Source organism: Cygnus atratus, chromosome 4 (assembly GCF_013377495.2).
Source record: "Cygnus atratus isolate AKBS03 ecotype Queensland, Australia chromosome 4, CAtr_DNAZoo_HiC_assembly, whole genome shotgun sequence".
Lineage (NCBI taxonomy): Eukaryota > Metazoa > Chordata > Aves > Anseriformes > Anatidae > Cygnus > Cygnus atratus.
The window spans coordinates 26197460-26219078 of NC_066365.1; the positions used below are offsets into that span (position 1 = coordinate 26197460).

Consider the following 21619-nt stretch of genomic DNA (forward strand, 5'->3'; position numbering starts at 1 on the left):
AGCGTCACTCTTATCATCCTTCTCTTTGGACCATACAAATCAGTATGATGATGAATGGGAGTCTAGTTCTGGTGATTTATTTCCAGAACATTTTTATATAAAATTGCCATCAGACTCGTCTCTCAGAAAGATAACCTGGTTTTGCTGACTGCAACAAGGAAAGATTTCTATTTGGGTTCAATGCAGTATCAGTATATACAGATATGTTCGTTCGACTTCTGATTTTATTGAGTTTGGTGCTTTCCTAAAGAAAGGTAGAGCAGTAGATCACAGAAATATCCTACCAAATTTATTTTCATTAATGTATTAATTATAAGCATTATCTTCCTGAAGTAGTTACCTTTTTAATTTCAGGAAATGTTTTTTTGTTTTGTTTTGTTTTTGTTTTTGTTTTTGTTTTTTTTTGTATAGCTGTAAGACTTTAAACTGCTGTTTAGGAATACAGTATGCTGATAATTCAGTAAGTAGCTACCTCAAATTCATGCTACTCAGCTTCTATTTTCATTTTACAGAAAAATGATAAAAATCAGTTATTTGCAGTGGAAAGTGATTTATGTACCTGGCATATACCTGGAAAACCATCTCCCCAGTAAAAACATTAGTCAGCACACTTCACAAAGCTCCAGTGTACACTTTAATACAATTCTGTATGTACAGCTTCATGTCCTTTCTTTTGTGAAAAGCGGAATGGAAGCATCTGGGACATACGTGCATTTCTCAACACTGTTTTTCATAAAACAGCATAAGGCAGACACAGAGGTTAGTCAAACGCAAGAGGCGCAGGCGCTGAGCTCTGCTCTCTGGGGACAGCGACAGGACCTGAGGGAATGGCATGGAGCTAAGCACTGGAATGGGGATGCCCAGGGAGGTCGTAGAGTCTCTTTCTTTAGAGATATTCAAAACCTGCCTGGATGCGATCCTCTGTGACATGCTCTAGGTGACCCAGCTTGAGCAGGGCGATTGGACTAGAGGAGCTCTGGAGGTCCCTTCCAACCTCAACCATTCCGTGATTCTGTGATTCTGTGACAGGGGAGGGTCAGGCTGGGTGTGAGGAAAACGTTCTGCACCGAGACGGTGGTCGGGCTCTGGAAAAGGCTCCCCAGGGCAGTGGTCACAGCACCAAGCCTGCCGGAGTTCAAGAAGCGCTTGGACAACGCTCTTGGATGCAGGGTCTGACTTTTTGGGCGGTCCTTTGGAGACTCGGGAGTTGGACTCAGTGATCCTCGTGGGTCCCTTCCAACTCAGGATATTCTGTGATTCTGTGACCCCAGTGGAGAAGTGGTGGAAGGTGACAACCAGACCATGATACTGTAGGTTTGCCACGATGTATCTCAGTGCAGAAGTTTCCTCTTCAAGTCTACTTCAGTGGTGAGGTAGGGACGGCCCTCTGTGTGGTAATAGGCCCTGGTGGTGATGTCACAGTGCTTGGCTCCTATATCCCTCTGGCATGGGTGCCAGCTGTGGCCCAGTTGCTTGTGGGGCCTGTAGGAGGAGGACCCAGAGAGAGCATTGGGTCTATCTGGGGACATCCTACTGCGATGGAGAGGCTGAGAGCCCTTAGCGGTGAGGGGCAGCGGGAGGGAGGTTGGGGGCTGAAGCAGGACCCTTCACAGCAGGCTGCTCGGGGCTGCATCTCCTGCGGAGATTTCTCTCCAAACTGGCCAAGATACTTGTCCCTACCAGCTCCAGCCCCCTGCAGCCAGCAGCACCAATGACACCTGCTCCGTTCTTTCCTTCCAGGTCTCTTTACTTGTGTGGGCTGCCGGCCCAGACGTAGACGTCACCACAGCAGAGGCAGGGTGACGGGGCCTGTCCCTGAAGCGGCCCCGACCTTTGCCACTGTTGTGACTTCTCTGCTAGAGCGTCTGCAAGACGAGGAGGTGAGCTGGGGGCGCCCCACCATGATGCAGTGGGGTTCCCTGGGTGCCGCAGGGGGAGACTGTGCCTGTCGGCACCTCTGCCCTCTTGGTTTCCTCGTCCAGAAGCCCCGGCACGGGGCAGGGCCCAGCCTGGAGCTGCTCAAGGAGCAGTCATTTGCCCTGGCCCCGTCCCAAGGTCCCATGGGTGCCAAAGCCTAGAGGCCAGGGGATTTGTGTTGCCATTGCAGCTTCCCAGCCCCAGCGGCACGTCCCTAGGCTCTGCAGAGCGAGGGTGGGCAGCTGGCGGCTCCCTGGGAAGAAGGGCAAAGCAAGTGCAACTGATCCCTGTCATGCTCTGTCCCCAGGGTGACAGAGCGCAGACTTACTGCGAGCTGGAGAGCGTCTTGTGGGGAGATGACAGCCGCCTGCAGTGCGGTGTCGTGAACCGGCTGATAGCAGAGGTGTCCCGTGACCTGACAGCTGAGCAGGTGAGATGGTGCTCTTGGAAGGCGATGGGAGCAGCCTGCCAGGCATTTTAGGGAAATCCGGAGCAGTGCAGACAGGTTTTTCTGGCATTGGGGCCCAACAGAGGCTCCCCAGTGGCCCTGAGGGACAAAGCGGCTGGGGAAACGCCTGCCTGGGCTAGGCGGGGAGCGACAGCCGGGGAGCTGCTCCCCTTCTTTCCCCAGGGGACCAGAGGTGGCTGCCGCCCAGCCCCAGGCACAGCTGTCCCCAAGGGGTGTTGTGGGGGAGTAGGGGCCATCTTCCCAGTGGCTCCAGCACACAGAGAACGTTAGAGCTGAAGCCCCGTAGCCGGTGCCGGCTGGTTCGCATATCAGGGTATCACAGGATGGCTGAGGCTGGCAGGACTGTCTGGGTCCACCTGGTCCAACCCCTGCTCCAGCAGGGCCACCCAGAGCAGGCTGCCCAGGACCGCGTCCAGGCGGCTTCTGAAGATCTCCAAGGAGGGAGACCCCACAGTGTCCCTGTGCCAGTGCTCCGGCACCTGCACCTGTTCAGCCCGTCCAAGTGCCTCAGCCTGTCTCCCGGGGGGCAATTCACCTGAGCCTCTTTTTCAGGGCGTGACGGAAGACACAAAGATGGCTGCTAGTGACGTCCTGGTGGCTCTGGCCCGCTCCCACTTCAGCTTTGTGATAGCCGAGCTCCAGGCCCAGCTGAAGGCCCCGGGGGAGATCTCCAAGGAGTTCGTGCTCATCACTGTGGGCAAACTCATCAGCACCTATGGTACGGTCCAGCACCCCCATCCTCCCGCTTTGGGCCAGTCTGTGATAGCTGGGAAAGGGATCCTTCCCCTCTCCACGCGACCCGTGCTGAGCTGGGGGGCACCGTGGCTGCAGCGCCTCTTCCCTCACTGCCAGTGCCAGCTGGGGGCTCTGACCGTGGCCACTCTCCATTCTCTTCGCAGCCCTGCAGTGCATCCCCTTCATGCGCATGATGCTGTTGGGCCTGCGCACCGTGGTGGGCCAGTTAGGGAGCAGCCGGATCCTGCGTGCCGCCTGTGGTGGTGAGTGGACCCTGGGGAGGGGCAGGGGCAGGGGCAGGGCAGCCCTTGGCACCTCGCTCCGGTCTCAGCGCGGGCATGGCGGGCCTGAGCCCACAGTGCCGCCAGACCTCGGCCATCCCAGAACGTTGGGGGCACCTGGAAAGGGTGGGTGAAGGCCACGAGGTTTCTGTGGGCTGGAGGTGAAGGTGCCCGGGAACTCCTGGGTCTCTTTGCTGCCTTCCTGGGCTTTGCTCCCGGGTTAATGTCCCTGTGCTGATGGGCAAAGATTTGGGAAGGGAAGGGCAGGGGCTGCAGAGGAAAATGCTGGAGACTGTGAGGAAAAGGTGTCATGTGGAGGACAGAAACAGCGTGGCGTTGTCATCTAGACACCTCGAGCACACAACTTGCCCTCAAACCTAGCTCTGCTCCTGAGCTGAACCCTGGCGAGCCTTGAACTGTGCTTACAGCAGGCTGGCGGGGGGTGCCGCTACCTTCCCTGCTACAGGCTCCTTTTTCTCTTCTCTTGGTGCAGTTCTGGAGCAATGGGCGAAAGGGGTCAACATTTACATCTGCACCTGGAAAGGATGCCCCTTGCCTGCCACGGAGAAAGAGCAGCTATACGAAAACCTTTCCCAGGTGTTCTGCTCTGTGGCAGGAAACTGGCTGGACTGCCAGGAGGAAGAGGTGAGGACTGCTGCTTTCCCGGCTGGGGATGGCAGCAGGGATGTCCCCGACGGTGCCTCTGTCCGTGCCCAGCGGGCTGGCTGCAAAAGGCCCCAGACTGGCTCTGTGCCTGCGGCTGGGGGCTCCCTGCGGGGAAGCAGCTGAATCCCCGGGCATTTGGGCAGGCAGGGTGGGGGGTGAGGGGTGGGGAAAACCTCTCTGCCCTCCAGAGCGAGCCCGTCTCGTGCAGGGCAGAAGGGAAAGGGGAAATGGGAATGGGAATGGGAATGGGAAGGGGAAGGGAGAGGGAGAGGGAGAGGGAGAGGGAGAGGGAGAGGGAGAGGGAGAGGGAGAGGGAGAGGGAGAGGGAGAGGGAGAGGGAGAGGGAGAGGGGAAGTCCTCTCCGTGGGCAGGGCAGACCTTCAGCCTTTGACGCTGGGCCTCCCCGGTTCCTCTCCAGGACAAGCAGGCCGTCATCAGGGCCATGACTCCACTGATGTGCGTCCTCCTGCACAAGGAGGAGCACCGGGAGCAGGTCTGGGAGCAGCTCCTCTGGCTCCTGCACCAGTATCAAACGGCCCAAGACACCTCCAGGGTGACCAAGGTGAGGTGTGGTGCAGCGCCTGGCACGGACGTGGGGTCTGTGCGAGTGGCACGGGGGCTCGGGGATCTGTGGCATGCAGGGAGGAGCCAGGGAGCTCCCCTTAGAGAAAGATGGAACAGGGAGATCAATGGAGATCTGAGGCTCCCTGGGCTCTTCAGGCAAGAGAAGAGCAACCGTGATGGGGCCAGGAGGGAGCCGGGAGTCAGTGGGGCCCATCTCTGGGAGCTGGGAGGCTTTGCTACCACCTCCGTGGGGGCTGTTTGCATGGGGAGCTCTGTTCTAAGATGCAGGGCCATGTCCAGTTGTATCTGACTTGGGGGGGGGGGGCGGGCGGAGCGGGGGGGAAGAGGCCTGATGGGTAGGAAATGCCTGGAAACATTGCCAAAAGAAGGCTCTGTTCAGAGAAGAGACTCCTAGTGCTGCCGTGAGGGGAGGGTGAACAAGAAGCCCTGTGCAGGAGCACTGGGGACTCCCCTGATCTCAGCTGTGCACAGTTTCTCCATTCGCAAGTGGCTTGACGTGGCTTCGGCCCTTTCTTCCTCTCTTGTTCTCTTGCAGAGCCTCATTTATTTCCTGGAGGCCTTGGAGCAAGTTCAGACCCTCATCCCCAAGGGCAAGTGTCTTGCCATCACCAGTGTGGTGTACAACGAGGTAAGGGGAGCCTGCACCCACGCAGCCACAGCAATTACCTCTTGGCTGAGCCTCGGGAGGACTCCAGAGCCCCGAGTCTTTGAAGGCTGCTCAGCCTTGGCTCCTGGGTGGCTCCTGGGTGCTCCAGACCTGTGCGTGTGTCCCTGGGGACGCTGTGGGGTGGGCTGGGTCCTGGGTGGGGGTCCTCTTCCCACGAGTGCCCAGGGAGATGAGAGCTGGCAGCGCCGTTCCTTTTCGGTCCCTCTCGATGCTGATGTGACTTTCTCCAATGGACCTTGTTCCCACAGCTCACTGACGAGACCAAAGAGCGCAGCCAGGACCATAAGGCAGAGCTGACCCAGTGCATCCTGCTGCAAGGTAAGGAGAGCAGATGTGGCGATGCCCTGTGGTGTCCCGGCAGCTCTCTCCCAAAGCTCAGAAACGGGTGTAAGCTGCTTGCTAATGCAGGATGGGATTTCCTCCCCACAGCTCGGATCTGCCCAGAGGAGACGATCCTGTTCCTGGAGTCCCAGCTGGGCCACGAGAGGGAGGCCGGGCGCGTGGCAGCCCTGGGTCTGCTCGGTGCTCTGGCACGCTGTGATGGTCAGTACTGCGGGGTCAGGGCTTTGAGGGCTCTCTTCCGCCCTCTGGGCTGTGACTCCACGCATGCCTCGCTGTATCTCTTGCAGAGCCCGCGATGACAGAGAAGCTGCCCCAGGTCGTGGAGGCTGTCAAGTGTGTGTGCAGGGACCCCAGCACGCGGGTGAGCTGCTTTGGGAAGGGACTATGCCGTCGGGGTGGTAAGAAACCTTTTCCCTCAGGGCAGAGCCTGGCGAGACTGTACCGGAAGGGCTCTGACCTAGACAACCATTTCCCCGCTCCTTCCTGTTTACTGGAGGGCTGATGGCGAGAGGTGATGCCGCTGCCAGCACGGGCAGGTCCCCGTGTCCCCGTGCTGTGCAGGGAAAATGCACGGCCTGGTGCCAAAGCGTGCCCTGACCTCAGGAGAAAAGGCTTCTCCTACATTCTCGCTGTCTCTACGCAGGCCGGAAGGGCCGCCCCGGTGAGCAGGTGGCTTCCCTTTGGCTTCGGAGCAGGAAAACCATAACCACAATTGACCCCTGGCAGGTGAGGAGGGCAGTTCTGCACTTCATCAGGGAGCTGCTCAGTGCCAATGCCCAGAGCTGTTCGGCGTGGGACGTTGTGGGATACATCTTCAGCGAGTTCAGCCAGAGCTCGAGCAGAAGGGTAAGGACAGCGTGCAACATCTTCCCTTGGGAGATCTGCGCTGCCAGGAGGCTGGCATGGGAGCACTGGTGGGGCCACGCCTGAGCCTTCTGGGTCAGGAACTGAGAGCAAGCGGGGGGTTCCCAACATTGTCTCGCAGGCTGCAGGACTCCTGTCTGCCCAGGAAGCCCGGGAAGAAGGAGGTCTCCAAGGGCTGTGCATGGACGTCCTGGGGTCACTGGACATCTCTGTGAGAGGGATGGCCAAAGTAAGTCATACTCTGTCCTGCTGCTGCTGCTCCTCTCCTTCAGGCCATTCGTTCCTAGACCCCTTTGCTCCCCCACAGCGTGCTCTGAAGTGCCCAGGGCTCAGGGGGATGCACACCATCCTCTCCATCTCTGAGCTGAGGCAGAACTGCTGATGGGCTGAATTGTCTCATTGCCTACAGCTCCTGTGGCCGAGGCTGCTGATATATGTGTTGCCAGCCAAGTACACGGGCATGCTGATCCCCCTCTCCCGCTGTCTCCGAGCCCTGGCTGAGAGAAATGAGTTAACAGCAGCGTGTGAGCATCAAGAGCTGGATCCCGATGTCCTCAACTCCCTGTTGCAAGGTAGGAGTAGAAACTCCCCCAATGAGCTCTGCTGACCTCCGTGTCTGCGTCCTGCAGGGACGTCAGAGTGGCAGGGCACGGTGTGGCTTGGCATCTCACCCAGCATTTCTTTCTCCCCGCAGAGACAACGCTGACTCCACATACCTTGCTGGCTCGCCTGCTGGTGAGTAGTGGGGCCCTGGGGAAAGAAAGAGCTTTTCTGGACAGGGCAGCGATGTCCAGAGAGGCCGGGGCAGCGATGCTTTAGAGGCTGGTGCCAGGAGCCCTGAGGAGGGAGCAGCGTGTCCTGAGTGTGCCACCTGGGGACCCCGTTCCCTTCCCGCGGCTGAAGCACGATGGGCGTAGCCATCAGCTGCTCCTTGGCAGCCGGGGTAGCGCCGAGCCGCTTCCTTCATGGGAGAAGTCGCAGGTCTTGCGGCAGAAGTGACCCTGCTTCTCTGTGCTCTCTGTACGCAGGTGGTGGCGGGGTCTCCTTTTGCGGGCAGTGAGCTCCAAGCTGCTGCCTTGCTGGTGATGCAGAGCCTCCACAGCAGGATCCATGGAGCTGTGGGGGCCATGTGGAACACCGAGATTCCCCTGCTGCTGCAGTACCTCAAGGGTAAAGTGCTGGTGGGGATGGAGAGGCAGGGGAGGGAGGGGAGGGCATGACAAGTCAGCTTCCCCGCATGGCTAAGGGAAATCATCGCCTGTTGCCCAGTGCTTGTTCTGCTGCCGTTTCCCTTCCAGGGAGCCAGCACTGAAGCTGGGGGGAGTGGTCCCACAGCGATGCATTCGTCCCGGCGCATGGATGGGGCCCTTGCCGTCCCCTCGGACAGCATGCTGGTCTTGGCGGCACCTCCATGTCCCTGCTGGGACGGCGCTTGTGGGGAGGGACAGGAAGGCTGCCTCTGGAGGGGGTGCAGCCACCAGGTTCCCTGGGCCAGGCCAGGTTTGCAGCAGCTCTTCTTTTGCGGCTTGATCCCAAGCAAGGGCTTTTTTCTTCTTCCTACTTTCCAGGAGAAAACGAGAACATCCCAGACTCTGCAGGGTGGGAGCGCCGTCTGCTTAAGGTACAGCAGCCTTGGGAGGCATAGCATATAGAGGTGGCATTTCCCAGGTGGCAGGGGCGTTTCCCAGGCACCCTGCGCCTCCTTCTGCAGAAGGTGCCTGCCTGCCTAGAGGAGTCTCTCCCCACACGGGCCACAGCTGAACGCGAATGCCCTCATTTAATGCCACTCCGGCGTGGCCGTGTGCCTTGGCACTGCCTCTTCCTGCTTGTCCTGAGCCAAGGGGGTGTCAAAGGAGAAGAGCGCAGGCGGGTTAAAGGAGGGGAGGGTTGTGGTGAGGTGGGGAGAGGGACTGTCCTTCCAGGCAGCTCTCCCCCAGCAGGTTCCCGGGACCTGGGAATGTGGGAAGCGGCCCTGGCGAAAGGCAAAGCAACATTCGCTTCCTCTCCTGTTCTCTCCTGTAGTTCCTGAGGGCATCACTGGAAACCATCAAGGACGACGCCTGGGTCAAGCGCCTGAGCTGTGAGCTGAGCCAGCGGCTGGACAGCTCTCCCAGCGGCTCTGGGGAGAAGGTCGGTTCCCTGCCCGGCTCTCCCCTGGCAGCGCAGCCACGGGGCGCCCGCCTGCGGGGCTGGGGCTGCAGGCGGTGCTCTGCGCTGCTTCCCCAGCCCTTGCCCCCCAGCGGCCCTTCCCTCCGTGCTGAGCGGGGCTGGCTAAAGCCCATCCCTGCGTCCGGTCTCGGCTGCTCCCCGTGCGCTGGGGCCTGTCCTGCTCTGGCCCCGTTCCAGCACGCCACGCTGTTGCTGCATCTCGGGCTCGGCTTTTTCCCTTCCAGGCTTTCCTGTACAAGGCTCTTGGGACGACGCTGGGAGCTTGTCAGGAACTCCCACACGTCCAAGAGAAGCTGCTGCAACATCTGAAGAAAGCAAAACCTGAGGAGCCATCTGAGGCCCAGGTGAGTTTCCCTGGACTGTCCCTGGGGGAAAGGGCTTCTCCCGGCCCTGCTCCAGGCCTTTTCCATCTCCTCATCGCTGCCTGCCACTGTGGCTGGCCGTGACTGAACGTCTGGGCCTGTGCCAACTGTCCCTCGGCCTTTTGTTGCAGGGAATCATTTCTCTTGTCTGCCAAGCCGCCGACAGCCACTTCCGCCTGGTCTTGGAGACCTTCACAACATTTGCTGCCACACTGTGCAACGTCCGGTGTTTTGGGGTTTCCAGACGCAAGAAGGTGAAGTGTTTGGGGTTTCACTCATTGGCTTTCTTCCACCTTCTTTTCACTTCTGCACCAGTAGCGGCCGAATCATGGCAGCTGCATTTAGGTTGCCCCTAGCGTAAGAACCCCTCGAGACCTGCGCTTCGAAGGGGACCCCCTGCAGCTGGGGCCCGTGGGGTGTCTTCGGAGAGGATGGGGTTTTGTGCCTCGTGGATCCGAGCTGCAGCGGCCGCTTGCGCACAGCCCTGTTCCCCTGACTGAAATGCAGCGTGACAGAGGCTGCGCCCTTCCGGCCCAGCCCCATGCGAGAGCCCGACCTGCGGGCTCGGAACAACTCCTGGCCCCAGAGCTCACAGAGAGCTGGGGGAGCAGCTTGAGGAGCTGCCAGGACGTGCCCGGGGAAATAAGAAGCTGGTGCAGGGGCAGGGCAGCTCCTGCCTCGGGAGCCCAAGGGGCATCGTGGGGTGTGGGGGGCCATCGGGCGGACGTCTCACAGCATCTTTACCGACGCAGATGACCCAGGCCAGCATGAGAGCTCAGGCCGCTTGCAATGCTGCCATGCTCGCCTACAGCAGCATGGCACTGCGTGCCTCCGAGGAACAACTGCTCGCCCGCGTGGAGGCAGACATCGTGGGCAACATCCTGCTGCTCTACATCTCCAGTAGCAAGGTGAGAGCTCGGGGCGTGCAGGGGCAGGGATGCTGGGTGCCCCAGCTCCAGTCCCTCCGCGCTAGGGCATACCTGAGACGGGCCGTCTCTTTCTAAAGGTCCCCCAAGGAACGGTTTGTCCCAGCATGAAGACCCAAGCCCTTCCCCTAGATTTCCCCCGCGTGCACATGTTCCTCTTGCAGCCCGTGGCCCTTCATCCAGTTCAAAGTGTTTTCTTCTCTCTTGGACCTCAGAACTTGCCGAAAAATCTCGCCCTGGTGCAGAGCATCACCGAGGTCGGTCGTGCCATCCAAGCTGTGGGCAACTTCGGCAGCTTTGATCCCGTCCTGCAGCACAAGCTGCTGCTGATCCTGCAGGTGAGTGCCCAGAGCCAGGGCTGTCTTGCAGGGGAGTTTTGGGCCATGCCATGAGGCATGAAGGTCTCCCTCAGCCGAGTGGGAGCTCCTGAGCTCCTAGAGCCATGTCCCCAGCTGGTGGGGCCCTTGGGTGCTGGCAGTCAGTGGCCATGGCCGGGCAGCCGCTGGGGAGCTGCTACATCCTGCAGCGCCTCTGTGGGAGCTGCAGGAGTGATGGAGCCAGTGTCTGGTAGTAGTGCCCGTCTCTGGGCAGGGTGCAAGAGCTCTCCTATGCCCAATGCCCACTTTGCCAATTTCTCTCTGGGACTTGCAGAACTTGATGAAGAAGACTCTCTGGGACTTCCCGGCATCGTCACTGCACCTGAAGGTGATTCTGGCCCTGGAGCAGTGGAGGTAAGAGCGAGGAGCTGCGGGGGCTGTGAGGCGGGATGACGTTCCTCCTGTCGGGGAGCTCCCAAAGCGGGTAGGGGATGAGGAGCAGCATCTACAAGAGAGAGGGCTGGGCTGTTGTGCCCAGTGACCTGTAGGGAAGGTTCTGGGCGGGGAGAAAGGCTCTGGTCCTCCTGCCATCTGGCAGGGAAGATAAGGAGCCCCAGGGTCTCCCTCACTTTGGAGTTGGGGGGTATTTGCTGCCGGGGAGGAGACAGCAGCTGCCGGAGCTGAAGGCAGCACTCACCGCCACAGGCTAGGCTGGTTGGGTTTGGGGCTGTCGATGAGGACAAGCCCAGATGCCATTTGACCGTCTCTGGAGAGCGCTAGTAACTTCTCTTTTTTTCTCTCTTCCTTTTTCCCCTTGCCAGCAAGCTGAAGATCTCTTTTAGCAGGAAGGAAATTTGCAGCCTGCTGTCTGACTGCTGCCAGTCCATTCTGATACCTCCTTCAGCGGCTGAGCAGATGGAGGAGATAGGGAACGCAGAGGTGGCAGTGCTGCAGCTACAGGTACCTTGCTGTCCCTTCCCTGCCCACATCTTGGTCAGGACCCCTCCCCCCAGCACAACCTGTGCGCTGGCAGCAACCGTGATACCGCATCTCCGTCCCTCTCCTCCGCTCCAGTCTCTGCACGTGGCCACGAAGGCTCTGGGCCGGCTCATGGCAGTCGTGCTCGAGACAAAGCCAACCCCTGTCGTCTTCGTAGACATCGTCCACGTGAGTATCCATGGGGCGATGGGGAAAGCATCCCTCCTGTCAGTAGTGGGGACCGAGATCTGGGGCCCCTGGCGAATTAGCAGAGGAGCAGGAACCTCCTGCTGCCACGCCAGGTCACTGTGACCCCAGGGAGGCAAAGAAGCGGGCCCTGCAGGGGGGAAAGCCAAGAGGCAGCCCGGGGCCGGCTGGAGCAAGGAGATGGCTGCATGAAAGAGCTCCTGGGTGGGGGCAGCTGTGTCTGAAGAGAGTGGGGCAGTGCAGGCAGCAGTGCCAGTACTCGGTGGGGCCGCGGGGCAGGCCCTCAGGGAAAGTGCCAGGAAGGGAGGGAAATGGAGAGGGATGGCGGGAAGGGAAAGACGCCCCTTGCGAGACAGAGCTGTTCTGCCCCAGGTACTGTGGCTCTGGCTCTCCTCGGACAATCCGTGGGTGCGCAAGAGGGCCCTGCAGGTCTGCGCCCAGCTGCTGGCGGATTGCAGAGATGGAGTCACTTTCCAGGTGAGTAAGGATGCCCACCGTGTGCCCCCTGCTCCCTGGAACCACTGGGGCCTGGAAGGGGAGCTCTGCCCAGCTGTGCACGGGCTTTCGGGTCCCCCAGCGCTACGGGGTGGCCCCTCTGCCCAGTCCTGGCTTGAGTGGGGCACGGGTGGGAGACGCAAGGGGGCGCTGGGGCCACCTACAGCCTTTGTTCTTCCTCTCCCCCATGCAGACAAGATGTGCCTACGTGCCGTTTGGCTCCTTGGCGGGATTGCTGGGGCCTCTGACCTATGACCCCGTGACCAGCTCCCGCCAGCTGGCCGCTACCTGCCTCAGCTCCCTTCTCCACATCCAAGGTGAGTAGAGCAGGCGCCTGCCGGCCCTCTCTGCCCCGCCTGGCCCTACCAGGATCCCAGGGGCTGGGCCCTGCTGCCAGCAGGGAAAGGAGAGGCACGGTGCTCGGCTGCTGCCCTGTCCCCACCCTGTTCGTCCTCCACCTCCTCAGCCACCTGGGGAGGGATCCTGGCAGAGGGCCACCCAGTCCCACCTGCCAGCAGCGTTTCCTGCAGCCGGGGGCACTCAGGGCCATCCCCTGCTGCTGACAGCAGGACGTAGACCCCTAAAGTTAGGAGCGTTAGGAAGGAGGGAGCTGAGCTGCAGGCCCAGAGCGTGAGGCGATGGATTTTGGTTCAACCCCTTTCCAGCCCCTTGAGAAACAGTCTCTGTACTGAAGGAAGCTGCTGGATGGGGCACCAACCAACCCCCCGGGAAATCACGTAGAAGGCAGCTCTTACCACCTTTTCACTGAGCAGCATCTGTCTGCGCTGAGGAGCCTGTGGGCCTCCCAGAGACGCTGGTGGCCTGTGTGGCAGGAGGAGAGGCAGCTGCAGGGAGCAGAGGCCTGCAGCCCCTGAAACAAGCACCTCCAGGGAAAAGAGGGGTCTGTTCAGCCCAGGCTTTATCCGCTGCAGAACCTGGCAAGGGACATCCCGCTGCACCGAGTTCAAGACTAACTACCCTGGCCTCTGGTCCCCCTTCAGCAAAGCCTGGGAACGGAAGTTCAGTTTCCCTAAGTGTGACTCCCCTTTTCTCCCCATGCTCGTTCCAGCCAAGGCCACGAACAGGGTGTTCGAGACAGACGACCCTGCGAGCTCGTGTGAGGGGCTGAGTAACCGGATCGCCACATCTCAGCAGCTCCAGACCTCTGTCAAAATTGGAGAGGTGAAGAGTGCCCTCAAGTTTGCATTAAGTTCTGAAGAGCTGGAGCAGAGCCGTGACAGGATCTCTCCTGTTTCTTGTTTCTTTCCAGATCGTTTGCAAAAACTTCCCCAAAGAACAGGCCGCAGACTTCATGAATGCCATCAAGGAGACCTTCCGGCGTGCCAGAGGAAGACGTGTGCGTGCTGCAGGGAACTGGATGATCACCTTCCTCAAAATATGTGGAAAGGACATTCTTCCAGACGTAAGAGACATTTTTCCGTGACTTGGACTTTCTCGTTTTGGCTGTCGCACCACACGTCTTGCCGTTTGTGTGCTAAAGAAGCTCTCGGTGCAGAGCCAGGGCTTGGGCAGGGTGGTAGGGGTGAAATTTCGCCTTAGAGCTTGAAAGCGTGGCAAGGGAGCAGGCGTGGCTCATGGGCTGAACGTCCACGTCCCCGCAGAAGCAAGGAAGTACCAAGACGTTCTTTGTCCCCTGCTTCTTTCAGGTGCCAGGCGTCCTCTTCATCCTGCTCACCTGCACATGGTCCATGCTGGAGACCTCGTTCATGTACTTTGTGCACGATGCGGTGCTGATCCTGGCCCGCTATCACGAGGAGCTCACGATTGATTTCATCATCCAGAACTTTGTGCCTATGGACAGGTATATGCACTACTCCCTTTCTTGCTGGGGTCAGAGGGCCGTAGCTTGTCTCCACTAGGGTGATCCAAGTGAAGCAGCAGCTCCTTTTCCTACACCAAAATGTCTGAGGTGTGCTCGTATCGCTGGTAGGAACCGGGCATCTTCAGCCCAGCTGCTGAAGAAGAGTGAGGTGAAGGCATCACAGGTAACAGAGCATACGGGCTCATGGTTGCACATCTCCTTTGCAGAAACACACTGGAGCTGTGGAGGACTCTGGGGAAAGACAGCATTGGCATCTGTGTGCTGAAGCGCTTATCGGAGAAGCTGAAGAGAGTGGGAGACAACAGCTCCAAGCCCAGCTCGTCCAGTCGCAGGCTGGAGGACCAGCAGCCTTCTCCGGAGTCCTTGACTGTACGTTCAGTGGCAGAGGCTTTGCGTCTGCTCCCCCACGCACAGTCCGAGGCAAAGGCGTTGGGTGCCCTTTGCAAACGTCTCTGGACACTGCCAGGACACTGTGCTGGGGTGTCTCAGCGTTAGCAGCTTGGGACGGCCGGGACAGCCGCTGCTCCCAGGCTGCAAGGCTGTCACGGATACGGGACGTGCAGGCAGTAAAAGCGCCCCAGGCAGCCAGGCGGCCGGGGCTGGTGGCAAAGCTCTTGTTTAACAGGTGGTTCTCGGTCTAATTTCCCTGTAGGTCGCCTGCGCCATCTCAGAAGTGGTGTCTGTGCAGTCCGAGGAGGGGGTCCAGAGCTTGCTTCCCTCCCTCCTCCCTGGGCTCCTGCTGCAGGTCAGCGAGGCACTGGGGGAAGAGATGCTGTTTGCGCCCCTCAGCCCCTGGAGAGGGCTCTCTGAGGATCAGCGGCGAGAGGACAACGTGCGCAGGTCAGGAGCGGGAGGGGCAGGGAAGGGGGGGCTTGCATTGCCTAGCCAAGCATGTTCGTTTGCTTCCTGTCCTGCTTCCTAGGCACGAGGCCACTTGAGGCTGCAGACTTGTTTTTTTCCTCCCATCCCCGTTTGTTTGGGGTTTCTTTTCTCTGTTTTTCTCTCGGGCAGGCTGTAATTATTGCATGATGGCTTGTCCGAAGTTTGTTTCCGTTACGGTAGAGATGTCTGTGTGCTGAGGGTCTTCCTGTGCGGTGACTTCCAGGGAGCACGAGCACAGCTACCACATCCTCGTAGGGTTTGTGGCCCAGCTCTGGCCACGGGCAGCTGTGCTTTCCTGCCCTAGAGGCTCTGCCGGTGTAATTCATGGCCTGTCAGGGTGCACCATCCATTGCGCTCAGGCGGTGCTGCCTCCCTGCGGAGGTTCGAGTGGTCAGATCAGTCCCCCCACAACATAACAGGGCACTTTGCCGCAGCGTGCTCTTTCCTCCCCTTAAGGCCCAGCTGGGGGGCCCCATCCCGGGAATTCTTTGTAGCACCGCGCTCTGCCCCTGCTCCCGCTCCTCAAGGGCAGGAGAAAGCCGGGGCCGTCTGTAGCCTGCAAGTCCCTCTGCGCAACGTGCTGGCGGCAAGGGCCCGCAGGGAGGGCTGCGGGTGCCTGGCATCGATTGAGCCTGGGGGCCCTGGGCTTTGTCCTTCTGTAAGTGGCTTGGGGCATTGCCAGGTCTAAAAAAGACAGTTGTTTTTTTTGCCAGCTTTACAGACTTGACGGCTACACAGCGTTGCTTCAGCGGTTCTTTGCCTCTCCCTCGATGGAGCTTGGGATGAGTGAAGAACCGGCTCGTAAAGCTGCTGAGCATTCTTGCTCTGCTAAGTCTTCCCCTCCGGAACGCTGCTGTGATCTGAGACTTCTCTGGCTCTTGTTCTTTCACCAGGCCTTTCTGCAAAACTCTCATGTCAGTGCTGAGCAAATGCACTCAGAAGATCTGGCTGACGCCGTTCTGGGTGCAAAAAATGTCGGCGATGCTGGAGAGCCCCCACACTCATGCCGAGGGCATGTGCCTCCTGACGAGGTGAGAGCCCCAAGGCAGCGTCTCACCTTCCTCTGGGTGGCTGCGCCCAGGGCAACGGCTGCCGGGAACCTTTCCTGCGTGCTCGGGGAGCTCTGCTGCAGGACAGAACAGCGCCTGTGCTGGAGGAGGGGAAGTCCGGGGTGGCAGCCTGCAGCCTTCCCGCCTGACCAGGCGTTGCCTCTTGTGCTCTTTGTGCAGTGTCCTGGTCCGTGCGCAGCTCATCTCACAGGAGCTGATCGAGAGCTTCTCCCAGTGGCTGGACTGCCCATCAGCAAACCTGCAGCTGACGGCCATGGCTTTCTTTGCTGAGGTGAGGCAGTAGGAGGGCAGGAGGGCTCCAGAGGGCTTTTCTTAAAGGTATTGCTGCTTGGGCTGCCTCTTTCCGTGGGAAGAGATCGGAAGAAAGCGTCACCACCGAGACTCGGATGGAAGCTCCTTTGTCCGAACCCTGTTTGTGTGCTGTGCCTGGGCTGAGATTGTGTCCTGACTCTCGTGGATGTGTTGCTCTATTGTAGCTGATGAAGGACCCACCTATCGAGGGGAGGAACGTCCTGAAGATTCTCAGTGTCTTCACTGAGAAAGCACAGCACCGAAGCAGCACCATAAGGCAGATGGCAGCGAGAGCTCTGGGCAACGCAGTCAGCAGTGTGCCCGTGGAGGTGAGACGGATTTTCCTGCGCTCTGACTGCAGCCCCTCCCTAGCAAGACCCCGGGGGAGAGCTGCTTCGAGAGCCTGGACAGAGCGGCAAAGGCAAAAACAGGGCTCTTTCCTAAGGCCACGCTCCTTTCCCTGATGCCAGCAGGGCTGCCAAGGGACAATTTGGTGCAAAATGTCAGAGTAACAATGCTTTGTAACAGACCCGTCAGCCACGTAAAGAGCAGCGCTTTGAGGCAGGGAGAGCCCTAAGTCTGTGCATGTCTTCGGCTTTGCAGGTGCAAAAGCACAGGAGACCTGTTGTACAGGTGCTGCAACAGAGCCTGGCGGACACTGCCTGTCCCGAGGTGGTTGCAGAAAGCATGGTGGCGCTAGCTGAGCTCGTGAGGGTGCTGCAGGCAGTGAACTTGGGATCGGCCTTTGAAGACATCGCCAGGTCCACCAAGATGTTCTTCGAGTCTGTGAGTGAACCCAACTCTTTCTGCCGCTGGTCTGAGGAGTGCGGGGTGGGCAGGGGCCTGCACGCGCCGCGTGGATGGCCTCTGCTGGCTGAACGTCTGCTTTGGCCTCGTTACCCAGCTGACAAACGGGTTTCTGGGTTGCAGGAACTAGAGTACCTTCGCTACTCGGCCTTCCGCCTCTATTCAGTCCTGGCCTCCTCAGCCTCGGTCAAGCGGTCGTTCTTCGCCGGAGAAGTGGCAGAAATATGGGTCAGCCTTCTCCTGCACCTCCGGGATCCCGACTTTGCAGTTGCCAGCGTAAGTGCCCTTGCAGCTTACTCCCAAAGCCACAGAAAGCTGCGCGGCCACGGCCGAGGCGTTCTGCCACTCCTGCCTGCTCAGCAGCTGCCGGGCGTCTCTGCAGATCCCTCCGAAAAGTGTTCCACCGAGCCTTCCGCTGTGCTGCCCAGGGCAGTCTTACCAGCATCGCTGGCAGGACCATCTCAGGCCTCTGGTCCTTTTTCTGGCCACGTGCCTTCGTGCCTGCCTTTGCCTCCCGGAGCCGGTGCTCCCCTGGGAGAGGGCAGTGGGGAGCAAGCCCACGGATCCGGCCGCCAGGCATCAGGACTGGGTCGGGTGCCGGCCTAAGGGATGGAGCAGGTCCCCTCTGCTGCCGCCAGTGCATTCCCCTGCCAGCGAGTGCCCCTCGGGCAGCCCCCCCCCAGGTGGAGCTCAGCAGCACACAGCTGGACGAGCTCCCTGGGTAGGCCCCAGACACTCTGGTGGAGGAGGAATGACGGCACAACTCTCTTTTTCAGATGTGCAAGATCACCTTCAGTCACTGTGCTCCATTTATGGGGCTGAGTCGGGCGCAGGAGATCATCGATCTCTCCATGAGGCTGGGTGCAAACGAGCTGCAGTATGAGGTCTGCAGTCACCTGGTAAGTAAGCTGTGCTCCGGCGAGACATCAGGGCCCTGCGGCCCTGCCCTGGCTCCCAGAGGGGAGTGTGCGGTGACGCATGCTGGGCTGGCCGGGACTGGGACATGGCCATCCCTCCTGGCCACCCGCTGCCTCTCACCTTCCCCCTGCGGCCCACCCAGCCAGCTGGCTGAGGGTCAACAGAAGGCATCTTTTCGGACCCACATGAACTTGTGCCTTCCTGTCTTTCCCTAGGCCAGATACGCCCCCGCCATGTTGGAGAGGCTCCGTACCATCGCCAGGAGAGGCTGCCTAGAGAACGGTCAGAGGCTGCACACATCGGCCGTCGAAATCCTTGGTGAGAGCCCGCACTGGAACTTACCACTCCCTTTCCCGACCAGAGAGCTGGAGGGGCCTCTGCTTTCTCTTTCCTCTTTCCTCTGGGCCCTGCCTTTGCAGAACAGGGCAGACAGGGTTGCTCAGAGCTTGGCCTGTGTGCAGGAGAAGCACCACACGGCTGGCGCTAGCAGAGTGGCCGGGCCCCTCACGGGGCGATGCTCAGATTGGCTCGCTGCCCCGTCCCGGGGAGGTGCAGGCAGCGTGGTGGGCAGCGGGTCCAGCCTGGCCCGCGCAGCTTGCCAGGCACCAGCTTGCTGGTTCATCCTTGCCGGGGCCTGCTCCAGAGGCTGAGCCACAGCACCCACCGTGCTGTGTACCATGGGCTAAAGATGGGGTAGACAGGGACCCAGGGCTTTTCATTGCAACCTGCCTCCGAGTTCCTTAAAAAGCGTTAGCAACCATCAAGCCGTGATATTTAGAGCCTTGCACAGTGGCTCCCCACGTATGTGTCCCAGCTGTAGGGCAGGGCTGGAAGCCAGGGCTGTGGAGCAGTGCTCTGATGTTTGCCTCTTTGCTCTGTACTTTAGATGACATCCTGGCAAGAAGAAGAAGAAGGAATTGAGGCTCCGTCAGATAGCAGGTCGGTTCACGTGGGGCTGAGCTCCGGATCCGTGGGTCTGGGCAGAGGCCAGAGCCCAGAAGCAGCCCGGCAAACGCCCGGCACCAGGGGCCGGCCAGCCAGGGGGGAGCAGCTCCAGGGTGGCAGGGGGGACAGCTGCCTGGGCTGGCTGCTCACAGCTCTTTCTGTCTTGTTGCAGCTTTCCAAGGCCGGAGCAGCACCGAGGACACCCGAGCGTGGCAGGCGGCAGACAAAGCCCTCTGTGACTGTGGCACCCTGTGGGCAATAAAATTCCGCACATGGTCTCACCGCTGTGTACTTGGGGAAATACAACTCAACGTGGCCTCACCACTGTGGACAAGGGGTCTTTTTCCCAGGGCCAGGGGGCACGCTGGGGCCTGTGGGGCAAGGCCTGGCAGGATGCACAAATGGGTTCTGAAGGAGCTGGCGGACCTTACCGTGAGGCCTCCCAGGACTATCCTTCAAATGTCACCGCGATCAGGAGAGGCTGCTGACGACCGGGAGAAAGCAAATGTTGCTCCTGTCGTCAAGGTGGGGCAGGAGAGAGACCTGGGCACTGCGGGCAGGTCGGCCTCACCCCAGTCCTCAGGGATGGGATGGGATGGGATGGGAACCGTTTCCAGCCCTGTGCAGGACGAGGCTGGGAGGGGAGCAGCCAGCACGGGCGATGCCGGGGGGACGGAGTGCCTCAGCTGCCTGACGGCAGCCGCAGCCAGGCTGGGCGAGGGGAGAGCGGGGCAGGGCCCAGCGCACCGCCGCCGCTCGGCCCCTCTGGGCTGAGGCCTGCCCCCGTCCCCCTGCCTCGTCCTCCCGCCCCACGCTGGGGGCAGGGGGCGAGGGCTGGGTTGCGGGGGGCTGCAGGAGCGGCCCGGAGGGAGCCAAGGCTGGGGCTGCCCCGGGCACAGCCTGCACGGCCGGTTCTGGCCTGTTCCAGATGGTTGCAGCCGGTTCCCCGACGGACCGGGCGGACTCCACCGGGGCACCCGGAGACACCTCTCAGCCCATCAGAGCTGCTGAGGCAGGGCGGGTGGGGCCCATGGCCGCAGAGTCATAAGGGCAGGCTGTAACAGCACGCCAGCCCTCCCCAAGATGGGGTTTCGGGTCCCCCAGGGCCCGGTGGCGTGGAGTCGGCATTTGTTCCCAATGTGCGCGTTTGATAAGAAACTTACCGAGGCAGATGCTTACAAACTTAGCGGGTTGGCTCCTTGGCGGGATTGCTGGGCCTTTTTCACTTCTAGTGCTAGAAGTGAAAGACAAGAGAAGCCAGAAGAAATGTAAAGCTATACTTACTGAAATTTCAATGCATTAACATGACCGTATCCTAAACATATCTGCTGATGACGTAAGAGGTGCGCTTGTCGCCCAAAGCTGCACGCTTTTCCTTGCCTTGTCAGCAGAAGGTGAGGTACTTTACTAGGAAGTCCTGCATACACTGCTCAAAAAATAGAGGCAGTTGCATAAACCGTAGATTAGAAACCTCATACTTGCCCTTCTCCTTATCTCTGGTTTGATTTCCTGTAACAACAGTCACAAATCTGTAGCTACAAATATTTTTCCAAAATGATATGTAAATTCAGAAGCCCAGCAGGTCTGACAAATCCTTTTACAGTCAGTTAATTTGTGAACTCTCATATGGTTTTATCACTCTGACCAGACACAAGCAGATTCTTTTAGTATATGAAAGCAGCTGCTGACAGGTATTTATTGCTGCCATCATCCACTCTTAATATTTAGACTGCAAATTTGACTCCAGCCCGTCAGCCATTAAGCACCAGTAATTACGTCTGAAGTAGTGAAAGCGAAGTGTGACAGCCATTTGATACCTGCTCCTTTAACGGATCTTATATAACCTCCTGAATTATTTTTATTCTCTACTTTTCATGCCCCAGTCAAAAAGATGAGTGTGTTTAGGAAGAAGAGTAAAGGTTGGACATGACAATAAAAGCGATTCTATTGCACTATTGTAAGAGTACTACCGTGCATACGATGGATGTTACAGTGCAAATTCCTGAAAACAAGCAAACAAACAAAAAACCTTGGTGTTGTTTCTTTTTTAATTTGTGAATACACCAGTAAACAACATTCTTTAACTAGATACACTGGCACTGTAAAATAAGGGCTTGCTACTGCAACTGAGCAGCAATTAACTGTCTTTGAGGCGGGCCGGGCACAGCCGGTTCTGACCTGTTCCGGATGGTTCCGGATGGTTCCAGCCAGCTCCCCAGCGGACCGGGCGGACTCCACCAGGCCAATCCGGGCAGCCAGTGGCACCTCTCAGCCCATCAGAGCTGGTGGCGCCGCTGTGGCGGTATCAAGAATATTAGAAAGAACTCTTTTTTTGTTGTGGTCCGTGGTTGAGCATATACTTGAGGGCGAGAAGAATGTATGAAATGGTATGTCTATGCTGCAGACCTCATTCATGTACTTCCTGCACCATGGAGTGCTGATCCTGGCCCGCTGTCACGAGGAGCTCACGATTTTTGGAGTCTTTTAGTCACTTAAGGCTTAATTTTTCTTGATGGATAACTTGGATTAAGGTTAGGAATGGATTTGAAAAATTACCCTAGAATACTGTGTTTATGTGCTACAGAATTGCCACGATGACTTATCTTAAACCATTTTCAAAATGGATCATGTTAAACCAGATGTGCCACTTTTATCCTGGAACAACAGTATTCACAGATGAATTATTCAGAGACTGCTGTTCTGGAAAAGCTATTCTTCAGTAAGTATTCCTGAGAAACTCACATATAGACAAGATTTTCTGCTGATGTTCTTCATAATTCACTCATCACTCCCAACATTTAGTGTAACAGCAGTCAGGAAGCAGGGGTGAAAAGAACCACAAACCTCACTTGATATGCTATGTGGGTTGTTTTTCTTGCAAGT

General features: G+C 58.7%; 2 protein-coding genes across 2 annotated transcripts; both read left to right on the forward strand.

Moving 5' to 3' along the window:
* Nucleotides 1-1445: 1445 nt before the first annotated feature.
* On the forward strand, nt 1446-14841 carry LOC118251812 (maestro heat-like repeat-containing protein family member 2B). Its single transcript, XM_050710375.1, has 33 exons — nt 1446-1563; nt 1741-1880; nt 2225-2347; nt 2939-3104; nt 3286-3384; nt 3896-4047; nt 4487-4630; nt 5189-5281; nt 5569-5638; nt 5750-5863; nt 5950-6023; nt 6389-6508; nt 6648-6755; nt 6936-7098; nt 7221-7261; nt 7555-7696; nt 8095-8147; nt 8549-8656; nt 8920-9039; nt 9189-9311; nt 9810-9965; nt 10199-10321; nt 10635-10714; nt 11122-11260; nt 11375-11467; nt 11858-11950; nt 12174-12297; nt 13050-13162; nt 13251-13403; nt 13648-13802; nt 14030-14192; nt 14476-14663; nt 14835-14841. The coding sequence occupies exons 1-33, from the start codon at nt 1539-1541 to the stop codon at nt 14839-14841; spliced, it is 3765 nt and encodes a 1254-aa protein (XP_050566332.1). The 5' UTR covers nt 1446-1538.
* Nucleotides 14842-15211: 370 nt separating this feature from the next.
* LOC118250972 (protein maestro-like) lies at nt 15212-18922 on the forward strand. The gene is made up of 10 exons (XM_035552669.2): nt 15212-15363; nt 15599-15736; nt 15935-16046; nt 16252-16395; nt 16670-16852; nt 16997-17149; nt 17650-17772; nt 18007-18109; nt 18678-18730; nt 18909-18922. The coding sequence occupies exons 2-9, from the start codon at nt 15618-15620 to the stop codon at nt 18710-18712; spliced, it is 972 nt and encodes a 323-aa protein (XP_035408562.1). The 5' UTR covers nt 15212-15363; nt 15599-15617; the 3' UTR covers nt 18713-18730; nt 18909-18922.
* Nucleotides 18923-21619: the final 2697 nt, after the last annotated feature.

Bases quoted from the DNA above. Each gene is read 5' to 3' on its own strand.
- LOC118251812 (XM_050710375.1), top strand. From the start codon at position 1,539: ATGGAGAGGCTGAGAGCCCTTAGCG. The intron at 3,385-3,895 runs GTGAGTGGACCC...CTCTTGGTGCAG, and splicing joins CCTGCGTGCCGCCTGTGGTG to TTCTGGAGCAATGGGCGAAA. The intron at 8,148-8,548 runs GTACAGCAGCCT...TCTCTCCTGTAG, and splicing joins GGGAGCGCCGTCTGCTTAAG to TTCCTGAGGGCATCACTGGA.
- LOC118250972 (XM_035552669.2), top strand. From the start codon at position 15,618: ATGTCAGTGCTGAGCAAATGCACTCAGAAGATCTGGCTGACGCCGTTC. The intron at 16,047-16,251 runs GTGAGGCAGTAG...GCTCTATTGTAG, and splicing joins CCATGGCTTTCTTTGCTGAG to CTGATGAAGGACCCACCTAT. The intron at 18,110-18,677 runs GTGAGAGCCCGC...TCTGTACTTTAG, and splicing joins ATCGGCCGTCGAAATCCTTG to ATGACATCCTGGCAAGAAGA.